General features: G+C 39.8%; 1 protein-coding gene across 1 annotated transcript in view; it reads left to right on the top strand.

Moving 5' to 3' along the window:
- Positions 1-1091: 1091 nt before the first annotated feature.
- Positions 1092-20794, top strand: part of DYNC2I1 (dynein 2 intermediate chain 1) — a 37373-nt gene continuing 17670 nt past the window's right edge. Inside the window, exons 1-11 of the mRNA XM_081343009.1 lie at positions 1092-1280; positions 3029-3082; positions 7659-8109; positions 8918-8973; positions 10167-10484; positions 10621-10682; positions 12274-12334; positions 12904-12972; positions 13121-13186; positions 14823-15057; positions 20219-20321. Of these exons, the coding sequence (XP_081199135.1) occupies positions 1266-1280; positions 3029-3082; positions 7659-8109; positions 8918-8973; positions 10167-10484; positions 10621-10682; positions 12274-12334; positions 12904-12972; positions 13121-13186; positions 14823-15057; positions 20219-20321 (1490 nt within the window). The 5' untranslated portion in view covers positions 1092-1265. The remainder of the gene's footprint in view (positions 1281-3028; positions 3083-7658; positions 8110-8917; positions 8974-10166; positions 10485-10620; positions 10683-12273; positions 12335-12903; positions 12973-13120; positions 13187-14822; positions 15058-20218; positions 20322-20794) is intronic.

Here is a 20794-nt window from a genome sequence, read left to right as displayed (position 1 = left end):
TTACCCTTGCCATTGTGATTAACAATGTTTTTGTGCACAAAATATAAACAGAATATTTTCAGCAAAAAACTGTCTGGGAATCAGATGCAAGGAATGTATCAGACTGCAGCCCCTCCCCAACCCCTTGTTTTATGAAATACAAAATCTGGGGCTCACAATGGACTGATTATGTGCCTTGCTTTTGACTTTTTGTGTTCTCATATTTCTCATCTCCAATGTTCTTAGCATACCCATGACCACTGTCCAAATATCTTCCTTGCTGCTGGTATTGTTTTTCCTTCCATCTTTCTCATCAATGTAGATTTGAGACTTAACATAATGTGTCCAAAATTTCAGTCTGATAATTTGCATCTTAAGTGAGAATTCTGAACTGATTTGTTTTATGAAGTCACTTTGTGAATAAGGTGGACCGTTTCCACCGTTTATTGATACATCAATAAATAAAATAAAACTTGTATTAGTTGTCCTAGTTGAAGTTCTGGGATTATTGTACACAAAATTATTCAAACATGAACTGATAATGAGGTGGCTTCTGTATCATACAGTAGGTTAAAAAGTGGTTTGTTATTTTTGGACTTTTTGGATTCTTTTCAAGATCTCTCGATTAGATTTTATTGATACAAGATCCATTAAATCAATGGGTTAGCACTTAAGTAAGTTCCAATTGAATTGATTTCAGTGTTTATAACAGTAATATACTAAATTTGGAGTTGGAGCCAAACTTCTGAAGCTGGGAAATTACACCTGAGAGACTTATGAAAGAATCTCTTTTGGTAGACATTAACAGTGATAAAAGAGTCCTACAGTTAAGAGTAATACTACGTTCAAACTGTGTATTTGATATGGTTATTTTGTCCAAAAATATATATGAAAAAAGCCTTATTGCTATAAGCACCAGAAAGATCCATTTTTCCCCCAAATAACTATCAGAACATTCCTTTTCGGATTTTTAGCAATTTATTTCTCCACCTTTTCTCTTCAAGGTCCAAAAATCATCCTAGAAAAGCCAAGAGTCACTACTTCATTTCCCCGAATCCTTTGCGGTCGACGACCTCGTTTGTGGCCCCCCTCTTGCTCATTCCATTGGCTCCCGGGATCGACTCAACCTATCGGCTATGATCTTGCTTTGACCTACATGTTGCCAGGCGAAACTGCAACAGGGTTGGTTGCCTAGGTTTCCTAACGCAGCCGCGGCCTGCAGTTTTCCGAGTCCGAAGCCTCGGAGGCACGCGCTATGCTGCGATCCGCGACCGTGAAGGGCTGCGATGGAAGGCGATAAGGTGAGCTGCAATTCTTATGCAAAGGCGGGAAAGGAGGCGGCGGAGGAGAGGGAAGGCCTGTTCTTTGCAGCTTGCTGGGGAAGGGCTCCATTTGCGGTGTCTGGCCTGGGGAGAGGAAGCTGGCCGGCTTTTGTCCGCAGGCTAGGCAAGGCTAAACCAAAATCAACATTGCTGCCCCGCGGCGCATCTTTTGCACGTAATACTAGCTGGGTCCACGCATCGTTCCCACCGTGACTCACTTGTTACCAGGTGGGAGTATTGTATGAATCTGCCCTAAGACCTCTGCTGAACCGTGAATCCTAATCTATAGCAGGTGAATTCAGCCTCTCTTGGTTTCTTTGATAAAATATAGTTAAGCATACCGTGGCTTAGCATAATGCATGAACTAGATCTCTGTCAAGCTGCATAGACATATCTGGAATTAAGCCAGATAGACGTAGTAGAATTTATTTCTGAGCAAGTATGAATGGGATATGTCTGCATGTAATCTGTTCACATCACTGCCAAACTTACAGGTAGTTGGCTTACCATTCATTTAATGACCGCTCAAATTTACATTGGCACTGAAAAAAGTGATTTATGACCATTTTTCACACTTAAGACAATTGGAGAGCATTGCCCACTGTCATGATCAAAATTCAGAAGTTTGGCAATTGTTTTATATTTATGATAGTTGCATTGTCCTGGGGTCATGTGATCACATTTATGACCTGACAAGCAAAGTCAATCTGGAAACCAGATTCACTTAACTACTATGTTACCAACTTAAAAATTGCCGTGATTCAATTAACAACTGTGGTAATAAATTTTTGAGCTTAATTGTAGTCATAAATTGAGGACTACCTTTAGTTTGGGCTTAATATGGTAAATGAATTTAGGAAGTCTAGAAGGCTGTGTTTTGGAAAACATCTCTTTTTTGCTTAAGAAAGTCTACCTTCCTTTTTCATCATATAAACAAACGCACAGTATTTGTTTACAGTAGTGTTTTCAAACTTGGCAACTAAGATGTGTAGACTTCCACTCCCATAATTCCCAGCATGTGCTGATTTGGGAATTCTGGGAGTTTAAGTCCACATAGCTTATAGTTGCCAAGTGATTTATACATACTATAAACACTGATTTATAGTATGTCCACTGTACCCAATGAATTGTGATCTGTTCAAAAGTTCATAATTTAGTGCTAAGTGCAATTCAGCATCATAGATTCAAAAGTAGATTTCACTGAAATGGCTTTCCTAGATAGGTGATAATATGCTAATGATAAGATGCCAATTTTTGATTCCAGCTAGACTCTTCTAAAGCATTCTAAGGTACTTCCTTCTTAATAGTATACAGTAGTGGGTTTCCTGTTTCTAGCCATGCAATACAATCAGCCAAGGAGTGCTGACCAGTCAGCCCCTGAAGAGAGCCTTTTTTGGTATGGCACCTTCCATCAATTTTTCTGAGAGTGAATGAACTTCCCAGTCCTTCAAAATTGAAAAATTACATGTTCTGAAGCACTTTTTGGAGAATGAATAGAAAATGCTGTACCCATGCTATAAGCTATTTAATAAAATGGCTCTATAACGATCTATTGTATTGAGGTCTCATTCTCTTCAGCCTAAGTGAATTCCTTGGCTTTTCCAGGTTTCTGTCACTTGGGTGCTGATAGCAAAAATTAAAAGGAAATTGAACTGTCGTTATAGTTTCAGGTACTGTTAATCTACTCTCCAAGTGAGGTACATATTTTTTCTTTTTTTCCTTTTTAGAAAAGAACTAAAGATGACACTTGGAAATCAGATGAACTAAAAAAGCATCTTAAGGTGAACAATTATTCTACCTTAACTTTTTATTAAGTACCTGGTAGAATATACATTAAAAAAATGAGGCATGCCCAAGAGCTTGAATGTCATAAGAGGATTTACTTCCTTGTTTCTATGAATATCAGATTTTTGTGTCAGATTACAAATTTCTTTTGAAAGATCATGAGCATGTAAATCTATTTGAAATTAATTTATTATTTGCATATATTTGCTATTTAATGCTTCCTTATACCTCCAGGAGTCAAGACTACTTTGAGAGCAGCAAAAATAAAAGAGTAATAAAGTAACAATATAAGTATGGTGTTAATAGCTAAAAATTTTAAAAACAGTTTATTTTGATTTTCTGAAAAAATCTGAATTGAAAATGATATTCAATATTATTTATTTGAGAATAAATATATTTAGAGTATAACAGAGTGCTAGGGATGGGAGAGAAGGCCTGTCCTCACTTTGAGCAATCCTGAGGTCAACGTATGTACCAAATCATGATTTGCTTGACCATTGTTTGTTAAGTAAATATATGCTTTAGTGATTTAGTGCTTTAGTGTACATGTGAGTGAATGATTCCAAAGAGCTCTGAACTTTTCAACTATTAATCATTATACTAATTGCTTTATGAGAAGTGAAATGAAGGATGAATACAAAATCCTAGTCTTCTCACGCTTAATTCTTAAGAGCAATCCATAACTTAGTACATTATATCTCAAAATGCTGTCTGTAAGTATATCAGTCATTACTTTCTCACATGAATGCTGGAAGCATAAATTTTAATATTGTATTAAATTGCTTATTGAGAGGTTACAGTATTTCGGAAAATATCGTCATCATTATTCCTTGTCATTATTTTACAGTATATGTGCAGAACCTGACTCTGCTCCCCAGATCCTAGGAAATATCTAAAAGTTGTTTTAAATGATATATTTTAACATAATAAAAAGGAAGAGTATTAAATATATTATGGACAAGAAAACTTATTAAATATATTTAAATTTTAATTGCTTTTAAATCTAAAAAATTAAAATGAGGCTTAAGTGGGCTCCATGGTTTTCTGTGGAGCTCCGGGAGATGAAGCGTCGGAGACGGGGCCTAGAAAGCTTTTGGAGATCCAGCCAGTCTGAATCCGACCGATTGCGACTAAGGCCCTCTACGAGGTCTTATCTCGCGGCGATGAGGGTGGCAAAGTCTAATTACTTTGCTGCCCTCATTGCGTCTGCAGATAATCGCCCGGCCGCCCTGTTCAGGGTGACCCGCTCCCTCCTGAATCAGGAGGTGAGGGAGGAGCCCTTGCAGGGTCGTGCCGAGGAGTTTAGCGAACATCTGGTGGACAGAATCGCTCGGATTGAGGCCGGTCTGGACTCCGACTGGGCAGAGTCTGACGGAGGTGACACGAGCGGTCTTGGTGATGTTATCTGGAAAGAGTTCGACCCTGTGACTCCGGAAGATGTGGACAGGATCACTGGGAAGCTGAGCTCCACCACGTGTTTATTGATTCAAGGTGCTGGTAATGACCTATAAAGCCCTAAATGGCTTGGGTCCAGGATATCTGAGGGAATACCTGCTGCCAGCATCAAGCTCCCTTCATCCAGTGCGCTCCCACAGGGAGGGTCTTCTCAGGGTGCCACCGGTAAAAGATTGCCGGCGGGTAACACCCAGGGGGAGGGCCTTCTCAGTGGGTGCGCCTGCCCTCTGGAACCAGCTGCCCGTGGAGCTGAGGACTGCCCCCGACCTCCGTTCATTCCGCCGGGACCTGAAGACCTGGCTCTTCGAGCTCTCTGGCCCAGGCTGAGAATTTTAATTTTAATTTTAATTAGGGGCTTTTACCTTTTCAGGGACTGTTGTAATTTTTTTAATCATTTTTAACTTTTGTATTTCTTGTTTTAATTACCCTGTAAACTGCCCTGAGTCCTTCGGGAAAGGGCGGTATACAAATCTAATTAAATAAATAAATATTGGACCCGTGCCCCTCCTGGCTGGTCTATGCGACTCAGGAGGGGACACGAGGCTGGCTCCAGGCAGTGATAACTGCTTCTTTGAGTGAGGCTAGCTTTCCTGCCACCTTGAAGGAGGCGGTGGTGAGGCCCCTCCTCAAGAAGCCTGCCCTGGACCCGGCTATTTTGAATAACTATCATCCGGTCTGCAACCTTCGCTTTCTTGCAAAGGTTGTTGAGAGCGTGGTGGCGCATCAGCTCCCTCTATTCCTGGAGGAAGCTGATTATCTGGACCCGTACCAATCGGGCTTTAGGCCCGGGTACAGCACGGAGACGGCATTGGTCGCGCTGGTGAATGATCTCTGGCGGGCTCGGGACAGGGGTTGTTCCTCTGTCCTAGTCCTATTAGACCTCTCAGCGGCTTTCGATACCATCGACCATGGTATCTTACTGCGGCGTCTCAGGGTTGGGAGTGGGACGTTCGCAGTCAGTGCTGACAGGAGGGCATAGGTCGGCCTCGAGGCCTCTCGTTTGTGGAGTTCCTCAGGGGTTGGTCCTCTTGCCTCTCCTGTTCAACATCTATATGAAGCCGCTGGGTGAGATCATTCGTGGTTTTGGAGTGGGATATCATCAGTATGCTGATGATACCCAGCTTTTCATCTCTACCCCAAACCACCCCAGTGATGCCCTCGATGTGATGTCCCGTTGCCTAGAGGCGGTTCGGGTCTGGATGGGGAGGAACAGGCTTCGGCTCAATCCCGACAAGATTGTACATTCCAGCATCTCGGGAAATTCAGTCCATTCCATCTTTAACCATGGGGGGGTGAGGTGCTACCCCCCGTAGATAGGGCTCGCAACTTGGGTGTCCTCCTGGACTCACAGCTCAGTTTGGAAGACCATGTAGGAGCTGTGACCAGGGGGGGCTTTTGCCCAGGTTCGCCTGGTGCGCCAGTTGCGACCCTATCTGGACCGGGATGCCCTGCGTACAGTCACTCATGCGCTCGTGACCTCTTGTATAGACTACTGCAATGCTCTGTACATGGGGATGCCCTTGAGGACCACTCGGAGGCTTCAGCTGGTGCAGAATGTGGCCGCGCGAGTTGTGCTGGGGGTCTCCCAATACTCCCATGTATTACCTCTTCTCCGCGAGCTGCATTGGCTTCCAGTTGCCTTCCGGGTGAGATTCAAGTTGCTGGTGATTGCCTATAAAGCCCTAAATGGCATGGGTCCGGATTACTTACGGGAGCACCTGCTGCCGGCGTCATCTTCCCCTCGTCCTGTGCGCTCCCACAGAGAGGGCCTCCTCAGGGTGCCGTCGGTCAGAGAGTGTCGGCTTGCAGCCCCCGGGAGGAGAGGATTCTCTGTGGGCGCGCCAGCCCTTTGGAATCAATTACCGGTTGAGCTCCGGATGGCTCCCGACCTTCGCTCTTTCTGCCGTGATCTGAAAACCTTATTTGAACAGGTCGGCCTGGTTTAAGGGTTTGGGGTATTTTTAATTATTTATTGTTAGGGCTTAATTAATTTAATCTTACTTTTAACTTTTGTATATAGTGCTTTTATTGCCCTGTACACCGTCCTGAGTCCTTCGGGAGAAGGGCGGTATAGAAATTCAATTAAATAAATAAATAATTTCATTATCCTGACTTGATCTACTTCTTTTTTCACTTCAAGCCAGAGAAAACCAAGTGTGTTTCTTGGCCCTGAAAAAATAAAAGTGTTTTTCATTATCTTTGTGCATTTCTCCTGTAGTTGTGCCCAACCAAACGTTTGACTGTACTGATCTTGACTCAGAGGTACAGGAACCTCTCAACATAGGACCAGTCATTTAACTGTTGTTCAAAGTTATGATGGACTTAACTAGAAACTTATAATCCATCCTCAAAATTATGACTGGTACACCCCTTAGTCACATGATCCTATTTCAGGTGCTTGGCAACTGGCTCACATTTACAATGGTTGCAGCATTCTCTGGTCACATGGACACAATATCCAACATTTTTTTGCAAATTTCTGGAAAAAAAATACCCACCAGGAGAATGGGTTCGCATAATGATCATGTGCCTCACTTAACTATTGCTGTGACTCACTTTATAACTTGTAAAAATGGTGGTAAAATCAAGTTTGGTCACATAGTGCCTCAACTTATGATTGCAATAACTTCATGATCACAACAAATTACAACTGAAATTCTGGGTTGCATTGTAGTTGTACGTCAAGGACTATCTTTACTAAAATTATAAACTCCTAATTGTCTACAGCAGACATGTCAAACTTGAGATGTCATGTGACATCGTACGACGTATCGGGACTGTTTTGCCATTGCTGGCAATGGGGTGGGTGCGGCTTCTGCATGACGTGTCTGGCTCGCAGGCTGGCAGTTTGACACCCCTGGTCTACAGCATCTGAAAAAGTGGTGCCCAATAAATCAGGTTTTGTTATATCTACTTGAGAACTTGTGTAAGAAGAGGAAAATTATAGGGCTATCCATACTGTTTCCTATTACAATTCCCATATATGTAATGATTGCCATTTTTAACACAATCATTTCTGATTATAGAGTTTTCTTGTTTGCAGATGTCTTTCAGAATAGAGAAAATATACAACTTCATTGACTAAAACTGTTGCATAAAAATATTTGCCTTTTTCAGGTAACTCGATCCAGTAGTCAGTCTGAAGACAAGAGGCATCATCAGAGAAAACCACGAGACAGAGGCAGAAATGATGATGATGATGATCATGACGGCAACAAAGTGGCTTCACAGAAGGATCCAGAGAAGGACAGAGTTAAATTAAAAGAAAAAGGAGAGAGAATAAGATTTAAATCAAGTGAAAGGCACAGAGATGAAAGAAGAGAGAAAGGAAGAGAGAAAGTTCAACCTAGAGAACAAGAGAGAGAAATTAAAGTAAATCATCAAAAAGATGCCAAAGAAGAAAAATATATCTCTGGAAGAAGTGGTGAAAGGCACAGTGGTAAAGAAAGGGACAGGAAACCTAGGAAAGATGAACCCAACCAAACATTACCACGAAATAGCGTAGAGACTCATAGGGAAAGAGATAAAGAGCATGAGAGAAGGAGGAGGAGAAGCAGGGATTACAGTGGTGAGTTGGTTTGCTTATGTGCTTATTTTACAACAGGGGTGTCAAACTCAATTTCATTGAGGGCCGCATCAGCATTGCGGTTGCCCTCAGGGGGCCGGGTGGATATGGCCAGGGTGGGCGTGGCCTACTGGGTAGGTGTGGCTAGAGTGCGTATGGCCTACTGGATGGGCATGGCCAGCTCTACATCGTTCGCATCAAGGGTGCCTATGGGGTCCCGGGCAGGAGTGGGACAGATCTGAGGGTCTCTGGCAGAAGGAGGGTCTCTGGGCCAGGGCCAAGGCAGTGGGGGCCGTTCCCTCACTGTTTCCAGGATGGCTTCGTGGGCAACATGAAACCACTTCGCGGGCTGCATCCGGCCCCCGGGCCTTGTGTTTGACATGTCTGTTTTACAGTGATCTGACTCTTCCAATTTTGTAACTGAAAATGAAGTGGGGCCACTTTCAGTCAGTTATCTATTTTCTTGTCATCAAAAGTTGTTTTTTGGTAGTAGACTAAAAAGATGAAGAGTTAGTAGCCTGATGCTTTCCAGATGTTTACACGACAAAATCCAGCATCTCTTACAATTGACCATGCTGCTTGGGATTAATATGCGGGGGAGAGGGAGTGTAAAAATGCATTTGAAGGACTTCATGTTGCCAGTCCTAAGATAGAGGAAGTTGTCAAAAAGTTAGATATTTTTAGGTGTCTCTTTTTCGAACAAACCTCAGGTACTTCTTGGGAAGTTATAATGTACATTTTGTCTTATCAAATACAGTAGAGTTTCTAAGGTTCAAGACAATCTTCTAAATTTTGGAGGTGTTATTTTTAGATCATTCAAAACTAAAAGGTGAAGAAAGAGAAAGAAAGCGACATTCAGAGAGAAAGGTAAGACAAATGAAAACAATAAGCAATGTATTGTACCATAAGATAAAAATGAAACAGTGTTTATAGACACAGTCCCAGAAATCACATTGGACACAATATATTTTTTTATTTTCTTTAATGTAGACTCAACCTCCATTTGACTTGGCATAATGTATCATTGAAAATGAAAGAAATTTTTCAGAACAGCAAAAAAGCAAAATGAGGCATTTGAAGAAATTGGTCTTAGCCAATTTGGTGAAGTGGTTAATGCATCAGGTTAGAAACTGGGAGGGTTTCAGTCCTGCTTTAGGCAGAAAGCTAGCTGGGAGACCTTAGACCAGTCACTCTGTCTCAGCCCTAGGAAGTCCAGGTAGTGCCCAAGAATTGAACTAAAGGGAAAAATTGAAATAAATGGAGCTTATATTTTATTATGATAAATGGAGGCAATGAGGGCAGGTCCTACTGGAGGTGGCTACAGAGGGTGGTGAGCACAGCACAAAACATTGTGGGCTGTCCCCTGACACCACTGGATGACATCGCCAGGGCTCACTGCCTTGGAAGAGTGAGGAAAATTCTCAGGGACGACCCACACCCCGGATGGTACCTCTCTACTCTCCTACCATTGGGTAGGAGATATAGGAGTATAGCCAGCTGTACCAACAGGCTGAAGAACAGCTTCTATCCATGGGCTGTCAGGCTCTTGAACGGGAAATAACTTTATGTATGATTGACTTGTGAGGCCGGTGTGTTGTGTGTAATTAGCTCACATGGTGTAACAAGATGGTGGGTTGTCACTGTGAGTTGTGGGGGGGGCATGAAGGGAGGCTCAGCCAATCTCAATGTATACATGGTTGTACTTTGACAATAAAGGTTCATTCATTCGTTAATGGATTGAGATAAGACCACCTCATCCTCCTCTGCATCTTGCTCTCTTCCTTGCCATTTTTTTGTTAATTTTGCGCAATTTTAGTTTTAACATTTATTGTTTTAATGTTTTATCCTTTTCCTTTTATTGGTTGTAAGTCACTTAAGAGTTACCCTTAGGCGAGATGGGCAAGATACAAGTTTAATAAATAAATAAATAAAAATAAGTTTATTTCAATGACTTAGGTTAAAGTATTGCTGAATCTGTTGTCCCTTCAAATGTATTTCAATCCTTTCTGTTAAAACACTTTTGAACATTTTGTAATTTCCTTTTTTTCCTTTTCCTTTAGAAAGAAACTAGTTCAGGGGAGGTTTCAACTAACAGAGATGAAGCACATGAGCAGAGACACAAATCACCCAAGAGTGAAGAGTCAGATAAGGAAAAGAGAAGGCGACACAGGGAGAGGAAAGAGCACAAATCCTCTGCAGTGGAAGGAAAAGAGAAGCCTTTGAAATCAAGAAAATCCATGTCTTCCACAGAGGGGGAAGAAGATCATACATCTAGGAGACATAAAGAGCGTTCCCACCACCATGAGGACAGATATCACAAGGAGAACAGGAAAAAAAGAGAGGAAGAGGCGGGTGAAAAAAAGAAGAGAGACCACAAGGTTACTGATTGTTAAGATTACTCGCTAGTTTTTACTAAATGGAGTTTTAAAATAACATATAAAAAATAATAAGGGAAGAAATACCGCATAATATGGAATTTTATAATGCCATTTTGTACTGTTTTCTTATTTTCAGCACAGAGAACACAGGACTGAAAGGAAAAGGGATGAAGAGGACATACACCATTCACATGAAAGGCATGTATGCTGTTTAAATATCAAGGGTGTTCTGGCTGAAAATGGTGTGCCATTCCTATGAAGTAAACCCCTCCGAACAGCAAAACCTATTTCCCATTAAATCCCCTTAGAATTGTGCAATTTGAATTTCCCAATTTCCTTTGCTTTTCAAAGTCTCCCCAAGAATATTCAAAGGCAGGCCTTTCAACACAACATGGGCATTTTAGTGGGTTCTATCTTATTTTGGTTGATGATCCAGAAAGTGAGAGCTCTTTAAAAAAATATTGTGATTGGTTGCACAGTTGGCCAGATGTTTAGACTGGGTTTGGTATTTTTATTTACCTATCAAGTCCTTCTCAAGGACTTGGGATAGGAATATATTGCAATTTAATAATATTCAAATTATCATCATAAATTACTATTGTTATTATTCCACCTTTTAAAATATAAATTGAAGGCAGCAAGCATATCTAATACTCCTGCCTTCCATTTTGCCCATAAAAAGAGAGGGTGACTAGCCCAAAATCACCCAGTCAGTTTTCATGCCTAAAGTAGGACTAGAGCTTATGGTTTTTAGGCCATCACTTTAACCACTGTAGCTAAAATCCTTGCTTTGGAAAGAGCTTATATATTTGGAATAAATCTTGTATAAATTGATACAAAGCCAGTTTGCCTAGAAAACAGGAGACAGTGAGTTCTAGTCCCATCTTAGACATGAAAGCCAGCTAGCTGATAGGAGGAAACAGTTTTAATTATTTTTGCTGCCTTATGTATAAAAATACTAAAGATAAAATAAAATACATAAATAAACAAATAAAAATACATACATATGTACATAATATAAATACTCTATATTTGCTTCCAGAAAACAACATATTTTATTTAAATATTTTGATTATCGTATCATAGTTGTCTTTTTTAGTATTTGAAGTTATAAAATACTTGCTTCACCAGATTCTCTGTTTAAAAGAAATGAAATTTTACACACAATTGCATAGTGCTGCTCTTTTATCCGTCTCCATTTTTTTTGCAGACTAGATTAAGTAAGGATATTTTGAATTGTGTTTTAAATTGTAAGATAATCTGCCTGATATAAATCTTGCAATAAAATTATGGATGGCTTCTGGTCCCAAACACTGAGCATATTTTTAATCTTAAAAAATAAATTTTGTTGAAAATATATTAACTAAAAATGAAATAAAAATATCCAAGCATGTTTATTTTTTTTAAAATGATTGTAAAAGTTTATCTGTCATACCTATTGGAAACTCTCTAAATCTATAGATCTTAATTTTCCTTTATTTCTGCTGCTAAATAATAAAGTTGTATAATTCTCTTTGAAATGTTTGAACATGAAAAAGAATGGTCTCTTTATTAGTATTAAAATGTGAACCACATATTTGTGCTGAAAATTAGTTTGATGTTATTCTAACAGTGGTGCTTCTCACAATATGAAAGAGTCATAAATAACAAGTTTTGTGTTATAACAGTTGATAAATCCCTTATCCATTTTCCATTTCCATTTTTCTTTTAAATATATAAAGCACATATATTTTCTATAAGAATCATACTTGCTTGATGGTTAATGCAATATAATTCTCTTTTTCTTTAGGAATACAAAAGAAAAAATGAAGAAACATGGCAAAAATGAAAGGGAGAATGGAAAACGAGAGGTAAGAAAGTTTTATTTGGCATTTGAAATGAAGGAATGTTATTGGAAGAGAATGATACAGTACAAAGAAGAAACAACAAAAAGAATTAGGAAAAGAATATACCATAATTACAAATCGAAAGCACAATAAAAGTTACAAATTTTAAAAATCGAAATAATTTCATTAAAGTTCTAATGGAAGTTGAATTATGTTTATTTCTTCTGCTGATGTGTGACTTTGTCTTTGGGCTTTGATTAATTTAATTTTTTAAAGAATAGCATTCTGAAATTTTAAGGCTTATAATTGGAGAGCCAAAATTTTGCTGTAGATAAATAATAAAATTAAACTTAAATTCCTTCTGATTTTGTGGCCAAATAAATTGGGATATAAATACCCTGAGAACAAAATAATTTTACTGAATCTAGTTTACCTTAATTTCAAGTAAATGACTTTCAGATTGGGAAGTTTAAATATAGAATATTAGGATATATTATAGATAAAAACAAGTATAAGTATCTAACATTATTCAAGTTCACTGTCACATTTCAATGCTTTTGTCTTATCAGTTGTTTTATATATTGATACATTAGCACCACAAGACTGATGATTCCTCAGCACCATGTCTCAAAAGGCAAGGAAATGAAGAATGTGGAGAAAATGTAAGTATTGCATGCCATTCTATTGTTTTTTTTAAAAAAATGCAAATATTCCAAAAAATTCTGATGAAATAAATTCTATTCATATTTTTATGTTCCCCTGCTACTTCAGGAGTTAATTCTGCTCTTTTTTTATTCTTATTACTCTAAGGAACTGAAAAACGAAACCCCTTGTGAAGATTATAATGATTCTGTAAATTATGAAGATGATTTTGAGGTGAGTATGAACATCAACATTTGCAGAGGCTAAAAACAGATCATTCAAATGGTATAAGAAAAGGATAATTTCCATTCCAGATAACATTTCTGGCTTCAATAATTTATGAATGCCTGAGGCAGCATTCTAGAAACTAGGTGACTGTGAGTTCTAACTCTGCCTTCAGGATAAAGCCAGCCTGTATAATTCTTTATACAGATTTCCATATTAGATTACTTGTTGATAATGAAATTTTCTGAGAACGCTCTGTACTTAAAAATATTTTGCTGTTCTAAATGGTATTCTTTGTTAAAACCCAGCAGGTTCATCTGTTTGAAAGTATACAGCACAAATATTTTTAGAAAAGTTTCATAATTGTTATTGGTGATGAATAATGAACAGCCATCCTTTTAAATCCCATTGTGAGACAAAGAGAAAACTTAGAAGACATGGCACTATGGAATAGTGGCCCTGTAACTTAAATCCAAAAGAAATGATGGTTCACATAATATTGTAAGAATTCCCTGGTTTAGGCATCAATATTAATATCTTTAAAACAGCGTCTTATCCAAACATTAGTTTATCATTGCTTGAAATCTCACAAGATTTTGGCATTTTTTCTCTCTCTAAGTTTTGCAAGATTTCTACAGAAACTCCAAAATTTCAGGAGATACTTGTTGATTTCTATTAGAGTTGCTTATATTAAGATTGCATGGGATTATATAGCGATCCTCAAAAATTTTTAACATTAATATACTAATCAACATAAAGAAAACAATAGGACTGCTGCTGTTGAAAACATACAGGTAGTCCTCAACTTACAACAGTTCATTTAGTAACTATATGAAGTTACAAGAGCACTGAAAAAAGTGACTTATGTTCATAGTGTCAACTCTACAATTAGCCTAGCCTGGCTGCAGCCATCTTTCCCTTCATTCTAGATTGCCACATAGAACGGGGGGGGGGGCTTGCCCGGTGCTTCACTAGTCAAAATAATCTTCCGTCCCATGGGAACCAAGGTCATCTACTGCTCCCGCAATCAGGGACTGGATGTTGCATAAGAAAGCCCGCCAAATGAATGTGTTGGGAAACATAGTGATGGCATAGTTTTGTGGGTGGGACATTATACTTTGTAACTGGGAAACTTTTAGTGGGAATTTCAGACTTGGTTTCACTTTTGATCGTGCTGATACTTTGTAACTAATAAACACGTTCTTGAGTAATTTCCAAGCCTCAGAGTTCTGCTTTATTTGTCTCTGTTGGAACCATGACACATGGTTCACATTTATGACTGTTGCAGCATCCCTGGAGTCACATGATTTATATTTGAATGTTTGACAACTGATCCACATTTATGGCAGTTGCAGTGTCCCGGAGTCATGTGATCCCTTTTCCTGAGTTTCTGACAAGCAAAGTCAATGGGGAAACCAAATTCACTTAACAACCATATTACTAATTTAAGAACTGCAGTGATTCATTTAATAAATGTGTTGAGAAAAGTCATAAATGGGGCAAAATGCACTTAATAAATTTCTCATTTAATAACATAAATTTTGGGCTCAATTGTATTATGGATCATCTTTTTAATAGAAAAATCTATTAAAAGTAGTTACTTGTTTGTACTCTTTAAAAAATGATCATCATTATCTTTTTGAAGGACTATGAAGATGATTTTGATGATTTTGATGATGAAGATGAAAGTAGTCAGAATGCAAAAAATGAAAAAGAAGAAACAGAAGCGGAATTAAAGAAAGTTACTATAACGAAGAGCTCAGAAGTAGAAGAAATTCAGAAAGCAATTAATGCAGAAAATGAAAAGGTCAAGGCCTTCCTTCCCAACTCAAGAAAGAATGAACATCTTCTGGAAGATCATGAAAAATACTCCAAAATAGGTATGTGATTAGATAACAGTTAAGGTAGAAACTATTTCTCTACTTCTATTTATTTATTGCTGCTGTTTTACTGAAGAGTAGGCAGCAGTGAAACATTCTCAACAAAGAGGAACTAAAGACCACACTGTTTAAAACAGAAGTTCTCAGTTTCTGAGACTATGCTGGCATTTGTGGGGTAGACCAAAAGAGAGCCAAGGGTACGACAAAAGCTTAAAGTCCCTTTTCCATGATAAAGTTAATGTCATCATTTTCCAAGTACTTTAGATCTCTTTGGCCATCCCATTGAGCATTAGAATTCAGCAACAACTTGGTGTTCTGTGGGTAGCATTCAGGACCTTGGTAGGATGCATGCTTGCCACACACCCAAGATTTAATCTGGCATCTTCTAATGTGTTTCATTGGTTCTGGGATCACTTTTTCACACGGAATGAATTCAGAATATTTCGGATTTGCAACAGATGAAGATTCCAATTTCGGAAAAGCTGATAACAATGCTTTGTCCTCTCCTTGTAAATGAAACGAACAATAAACAGATCTCAACACCAATCTCAATATTAGTTAGTTATTTCATTTTGATGAGACATGTTCAGTATTGATTTCCAAGACACATAAGCCCTGTTACCATATATCTCACGTTCTGTAGTACAGGGTGATGTGAATATCAGGACTCTTGTATGTTCTTAGCAAGAGAGCTTTTAGAGGAAGGATCCTGTACCTATTTAAAGAAATTAAGATGTAGGGCATGGGTCCCAACCCCAGGTCCGTGGACCAGTACCACGCCAAAGCATACCAGCAACCGATCCGCACAAACAAGCAAAGCCACATCCGCGAGATGCAGGCAGCACACAAAACCACGCACCCTCCGATCCACAAAAAAACTCTCCACAGAACTGGTCCCTGGTGCCCAAAAGATTGGGGACCTCTGATGAAGGGAATATGATTACTTATGAATTCTGGTTTCCCTATTATATTTAATACACAACTAGTTTCCTAAATTAGCTCACTGATAAGAATAAGCAGATAAAATTGCTGCCATGGTTCTTTACTTTGTTGTTAGTTGCGAAGTCGTGTCCGACCCATCGCGACCCCATAGACAACGTTCTCCAGGCTTTCCTGTCCTCCACCATCTTCTGGAGTCCATTTAGGCTCAAGCCTACTGCTTCAGTGACTCCATCCAGCCACCTCATTCTCTGTCGTCCCCTTCTCTTGCCCTCAACCTTTCCCAGCATTAGGCTCTTCTCCAGTGAGTCCTTCCTTCTCATTAGGTGGCCAAAGTGAGTTTCAACTTCAGGATCTGACCTTCTAAAGAGCAGTCAGGGTTGATCTCTTCTAGGACTGACCGGTTTGATCGCCTTGCAGTCCACAGGACTCGCAGGAGTCTTCTCCAGCACCATAGTTCAAAGGCCTCAATTCTTTGGCGCTCAGCCTTTTTTATAGTTCAGCTTTCACAGCCATACATTGCAACTGGGAAGACCATAGCCTTGACTATACGCACTTTTGTTCGTAGGGTGATGTCTCTGCTTTTTAGTGTGCTGTCCAGATTTGCCATGGCTTTCCTCCCCAGGAGCAAGCGTCTTTTAATTTCTTGGCTGCAGTCCCCGTCTGCGGTGATCTTGGAGCCCAGTAAAATAAAATCTGTCACTACCTCCATTTCTTCCCCATCTATTTGCCAGGAATTAAGAGGGCCGGATGCCATGATCTTGGTTTTCTTAATGTTTAGTTTCAACCCAACTTTTGCACTCTCCTTCTTCACTTGCAACAAGAGGCTCTTTAGTTCCTCTTCCCCTTCCGCCATTAGAGTGGTATTATTTGCATATCGTAGGTTGTTGATATTTCTTCCGGCAATCTTAATTCCAACTTTTGATTCATCTAGCCCTGCCTTTCTCATGATGTGCTCTGCATATAAGTTAAATAGGCAGGGCGACAGTATACAGCCTTGCCGGACTCCTTTCCCAATTTTGAACCAATCAGTGGTTCCGTGTCCAGTTCTCACTGTTGCTTCTTGACCCGCATATAGGTTTCTCAAGAGACAAATAAGATGGTCTGGTACTCCCATCTCTTTAAGAACTTGCCACAGTTTGTTATGATCCACACAATCAAAGGCTTTAGCATAGTCAATGAAGCAAAAGTAGATGTTTTTCTGGAACTCCCTAGCTTTCTCCATGATCCAGCGTATGTTGGCAATTTGATCTCTAGTTCCTCTGCCTCTTCGAAATCCTGCCTGTACTTCTGGTAGTTCTCGATCCACATAGTGCTGGAGTCTAGCTTGTAGGATTTTAAGCATAACTTTACTAGCATGTGAAATGAGTGCAATGGTGCGATAGTTTGAACATTCTTTGGCACTGCCTTTCTTTGGAATTGGAATCTAAACTGATCTTTTCCAATCCTGTGGCCACTGTTGAGTTTTCCAAATTTGCTGGCAAATTGAGTGTAGCACTTTTACTGCATCGTCTTTTAAGATTTTGCATAGCTCAGCTGGAATACTGTCACCTCCTAGCTTTGTTGTTGCTCAGCTTTCCTAAGGCCCATTTCACATCGCATTCTAGGATGTCTGGCTCGAGGCCAGTGACCACCTCATTGTGGTTATCAGGGACATTAAGCTCATTCTTGTAATTTAATTTAATTTAATTTATTATCATTTCTATACCGCCCTTCTCCCGAAGGACTCAGGGCGGTGTACAGGGCAAGAATAAAACACAGAAATTTACAAAAATTAAAAGATAATTAAATGCATGCCCGATTAAAATACAATTGATACATAGTAAAAACCCCAATAAGAATGATAAAAAACCCCACCAATCCCCCCTCAGGCCAGGCCGGCTTGCTCGAACAAGTATGTTTTCAGATCGCGGCGAAAGGAGCGCAGATCGGGCGCCATCCGGAGCTCAACCGGTAACTGGTTCCATAGCTCCGGGGCGCCCACAGAGAAGGATCTCCCCCTGGGGGCCACCAGACGGCATTCTCTGACCGGTGGCACCCTGAGGAGGCCCTCTCTGTGGGAACGCACAGGGCGCAGGGAGCTTGATGCCGACAGCAGATGTTCCCTGAGGTACTCCGGCCCCATGCCATGGAGGGCTTTGAACACCATTACTAGCACCTTGAATCTCACCCGGAAGACAACTGGCAACCAATGCAGCTCACGGAGCAGAGGTGTCACGTGGGAGTATCGGTAAACTCCCAACACAACTCTCGCGGCTGCATTCTGTACCAGTTGGAGCCTCCGGGTGGTCCTCAAGGGAAGCCCCATGTAGAGAGCGTTGCAGTAGTCTAGACGAGAGGTCACGAGCGCGTGAGTGACCGTGCATAAATCATCCCGGCTTAGATAGGGCCGCAACTGGCGCACCAGGCGAACCTGGGCGAAAGCCCCCCTAGTCACGGCCACCATGTGATCTTCCAAGGTAAGCCGCGAATCTAGGAGGACTCCCAAGTTGCGAGCCCTATCTACGGGGGGTAATAATTCACCCCCCATAGAAAGAGATGGAATATCCGAATAGACCCGTATAGTTCTTCTGTGTAATTTTGCCACCTCTTCTTAATCTCTTCTGCCTCTGTTAGGTCCTTGCCATTTTGGTCCTTTATCATGCCCATTTTTGCATGAAACGTTCCCTTCATCTCCAATTTTCTTGAAGAGATCTCTAGTCCTCCCTATTCTATTGTTTTCTTCTATTTCTTTACACTGTTTATTTAAGAAGGCATTCTTATCTCTTCTAGCTATTCTCTGGAATTCTGCATTCAATTGGGTGTATCTTTCTTTTTCTCCCTTGCCTTTCACTTCCCTCCTGTCCTCAGCTATTTGCAAAGCTTCCTCAGACAGCCATTTTGCTTTCTTGCATTTCTTTTTCTTTGGAATGGTTTTAGTTGCTACTTCTTGTACAATGTTGCGAACCTCTGTCCATAGTTCTTCAGGCACTCTGTCTATCAGATTTAATTCCTTAAATCTATTTGTCACCTCTACTGTATATTCGTCAGGGATATGATTTAGTACATACCTGAGTGGCCTAGTGCTTTTCCCTACTTTCTTCAGTTTAAGCCTAAACTTTGCAACAAGAAGCTCATGGTCTGAGCCGCAGTCAGCTCCTAGTCTTATTTTTACTGACTGTATAGAGCTTCTCCATCTTTGGCTGCAGAGCACATAATCAGTCTGATTTCTGTGTTGACCGTCTGGTGATGTCCATGTGTAGAGCCATCTCTTGGGTTGTTGGAAAAGAGTGTTTGCTATCACCATCGTATTCTCTTGACAAAATTCTATCAGCCTGTGCCCTGCTTCATTTTGTACTCCAAGGCCAAACTTGCCTATTATTCCAGTTATATTTTGGCTTCCTACTTTAGCATTCCAATCCCCCATGATGATAAGGACATCATTTTTTGGTGTTAGTTCTATAAGGTGCTGTAGGGCTTCATAGAACCGGTCAATTTCATCCTCTTCAGTACCATGTTGGCTGGGGATTTCTGAGAGCTGAAGTATGCACATCTTCAAATTGCCAAGGCTGAGAAACATTGCACTAGAGACACAGCATTAGATATTTTATATTCAGTAATACCCAGCACAGGGAAAATAGCATAACATGGATCAGATTAGGCTAAAAGAATATGGGTTGAAAGATGCCACACTTACCAAATTGTAGCTATTCAGACTACTTGGGTTGTAATAATCCCTGCTTTATAGATATGAATCGATCCTAATTGAACAAAGTATCATTGGGTTTTTTCATATAATAAATTTAGCAATCCCATGCTAGATTTATTCAACCTAATTTAATGATTTATTTATTTTGATTTAGTATCTGTAGATATATAAAAGCCTGACCCTCAAATTTTTAACCAAAATACCCCAACAAATCAGCCACCTGCGGATAAGCCACTCCACATTTTTCATGGTATTTTGGTTACAAATTCAAGGGTCAGTTGTCTGTAGATAAGCTTCTCTGCAAATGCATATGAAAAAGATATTTTTAAAAGGTATTACTTTATATACTCTTGGAAAAGCCTCTGCAAATCGAATTTTTAGCTGCATTTTGGCACCTTATATGTGTGCTTATGTGGCATATCAGTTTCTCTCCCAAGAAAAGGCACAAGGAATTTACTGGAGATAATGTGCAATAGTAAAGTAGTGTAATACACAACAGTATGTAGTATATTCATGTATGTTGTTATGTTACAGAAAGGCAAGTGTCACTGGCTCAGTGTCCCACATCTGGAAAATTCATTGATTTCCAAATGGCCCAACAACGGCAAAATATCAGAAAAATTGCCAATCAGCAGAAGTAGGTGGCATTAATATAAAACACTATTGGAAGTTGGGTTGTGTGTGACATTTTAATTTGTTTTTGTAACATTACAATTGCTGTATATAGAACAAAGTTCAATAAAGTATTTTGTCATGTATACTGTATCCAAATTGATTGCATGCAGCATATCTAAATGGGTCAAAATAAAGGAATGTTTTCATGGTTCTGGGACTTAATATTTTTTTTCCAAGCTACGGTGTTTATAGAGAAAATTGGATTGTTTCCTAGTTCAGTGAATTTATGTTGCTGTTTCCTTCCCTTATTTGCTTTAGGTATTCCCATTAAGAGACAAAGCTGTATTTTTCTTAATTGTACCTAGCAATTCTTGTACATCTTCATTTTACCATCAATCTTTTCTAGAACTATATTGGGCTGTGGTATAAGCTTGCAATAGTGGCAGAGAGCTGTGGTGTAGGGTTTCCTACCTGAGTGGGGGGTTGGGCTAGAAG

This window comes from Vipera berus, assembly GCF_964194415.1.
Source record: "Vipera berus genome assembly, chromosome: Z".
Lineage (NCBI taxonomy): Eukaryota > Metazoa > Chordata > Lepidosauria > Squamata > Viperidae > Vipera > Vipera berus.
The sequence above is the reverse complement of the archived record's forward strand: the minus strand, read 5'-3'. Positions and strand labels throughout refer to the sequence as shown.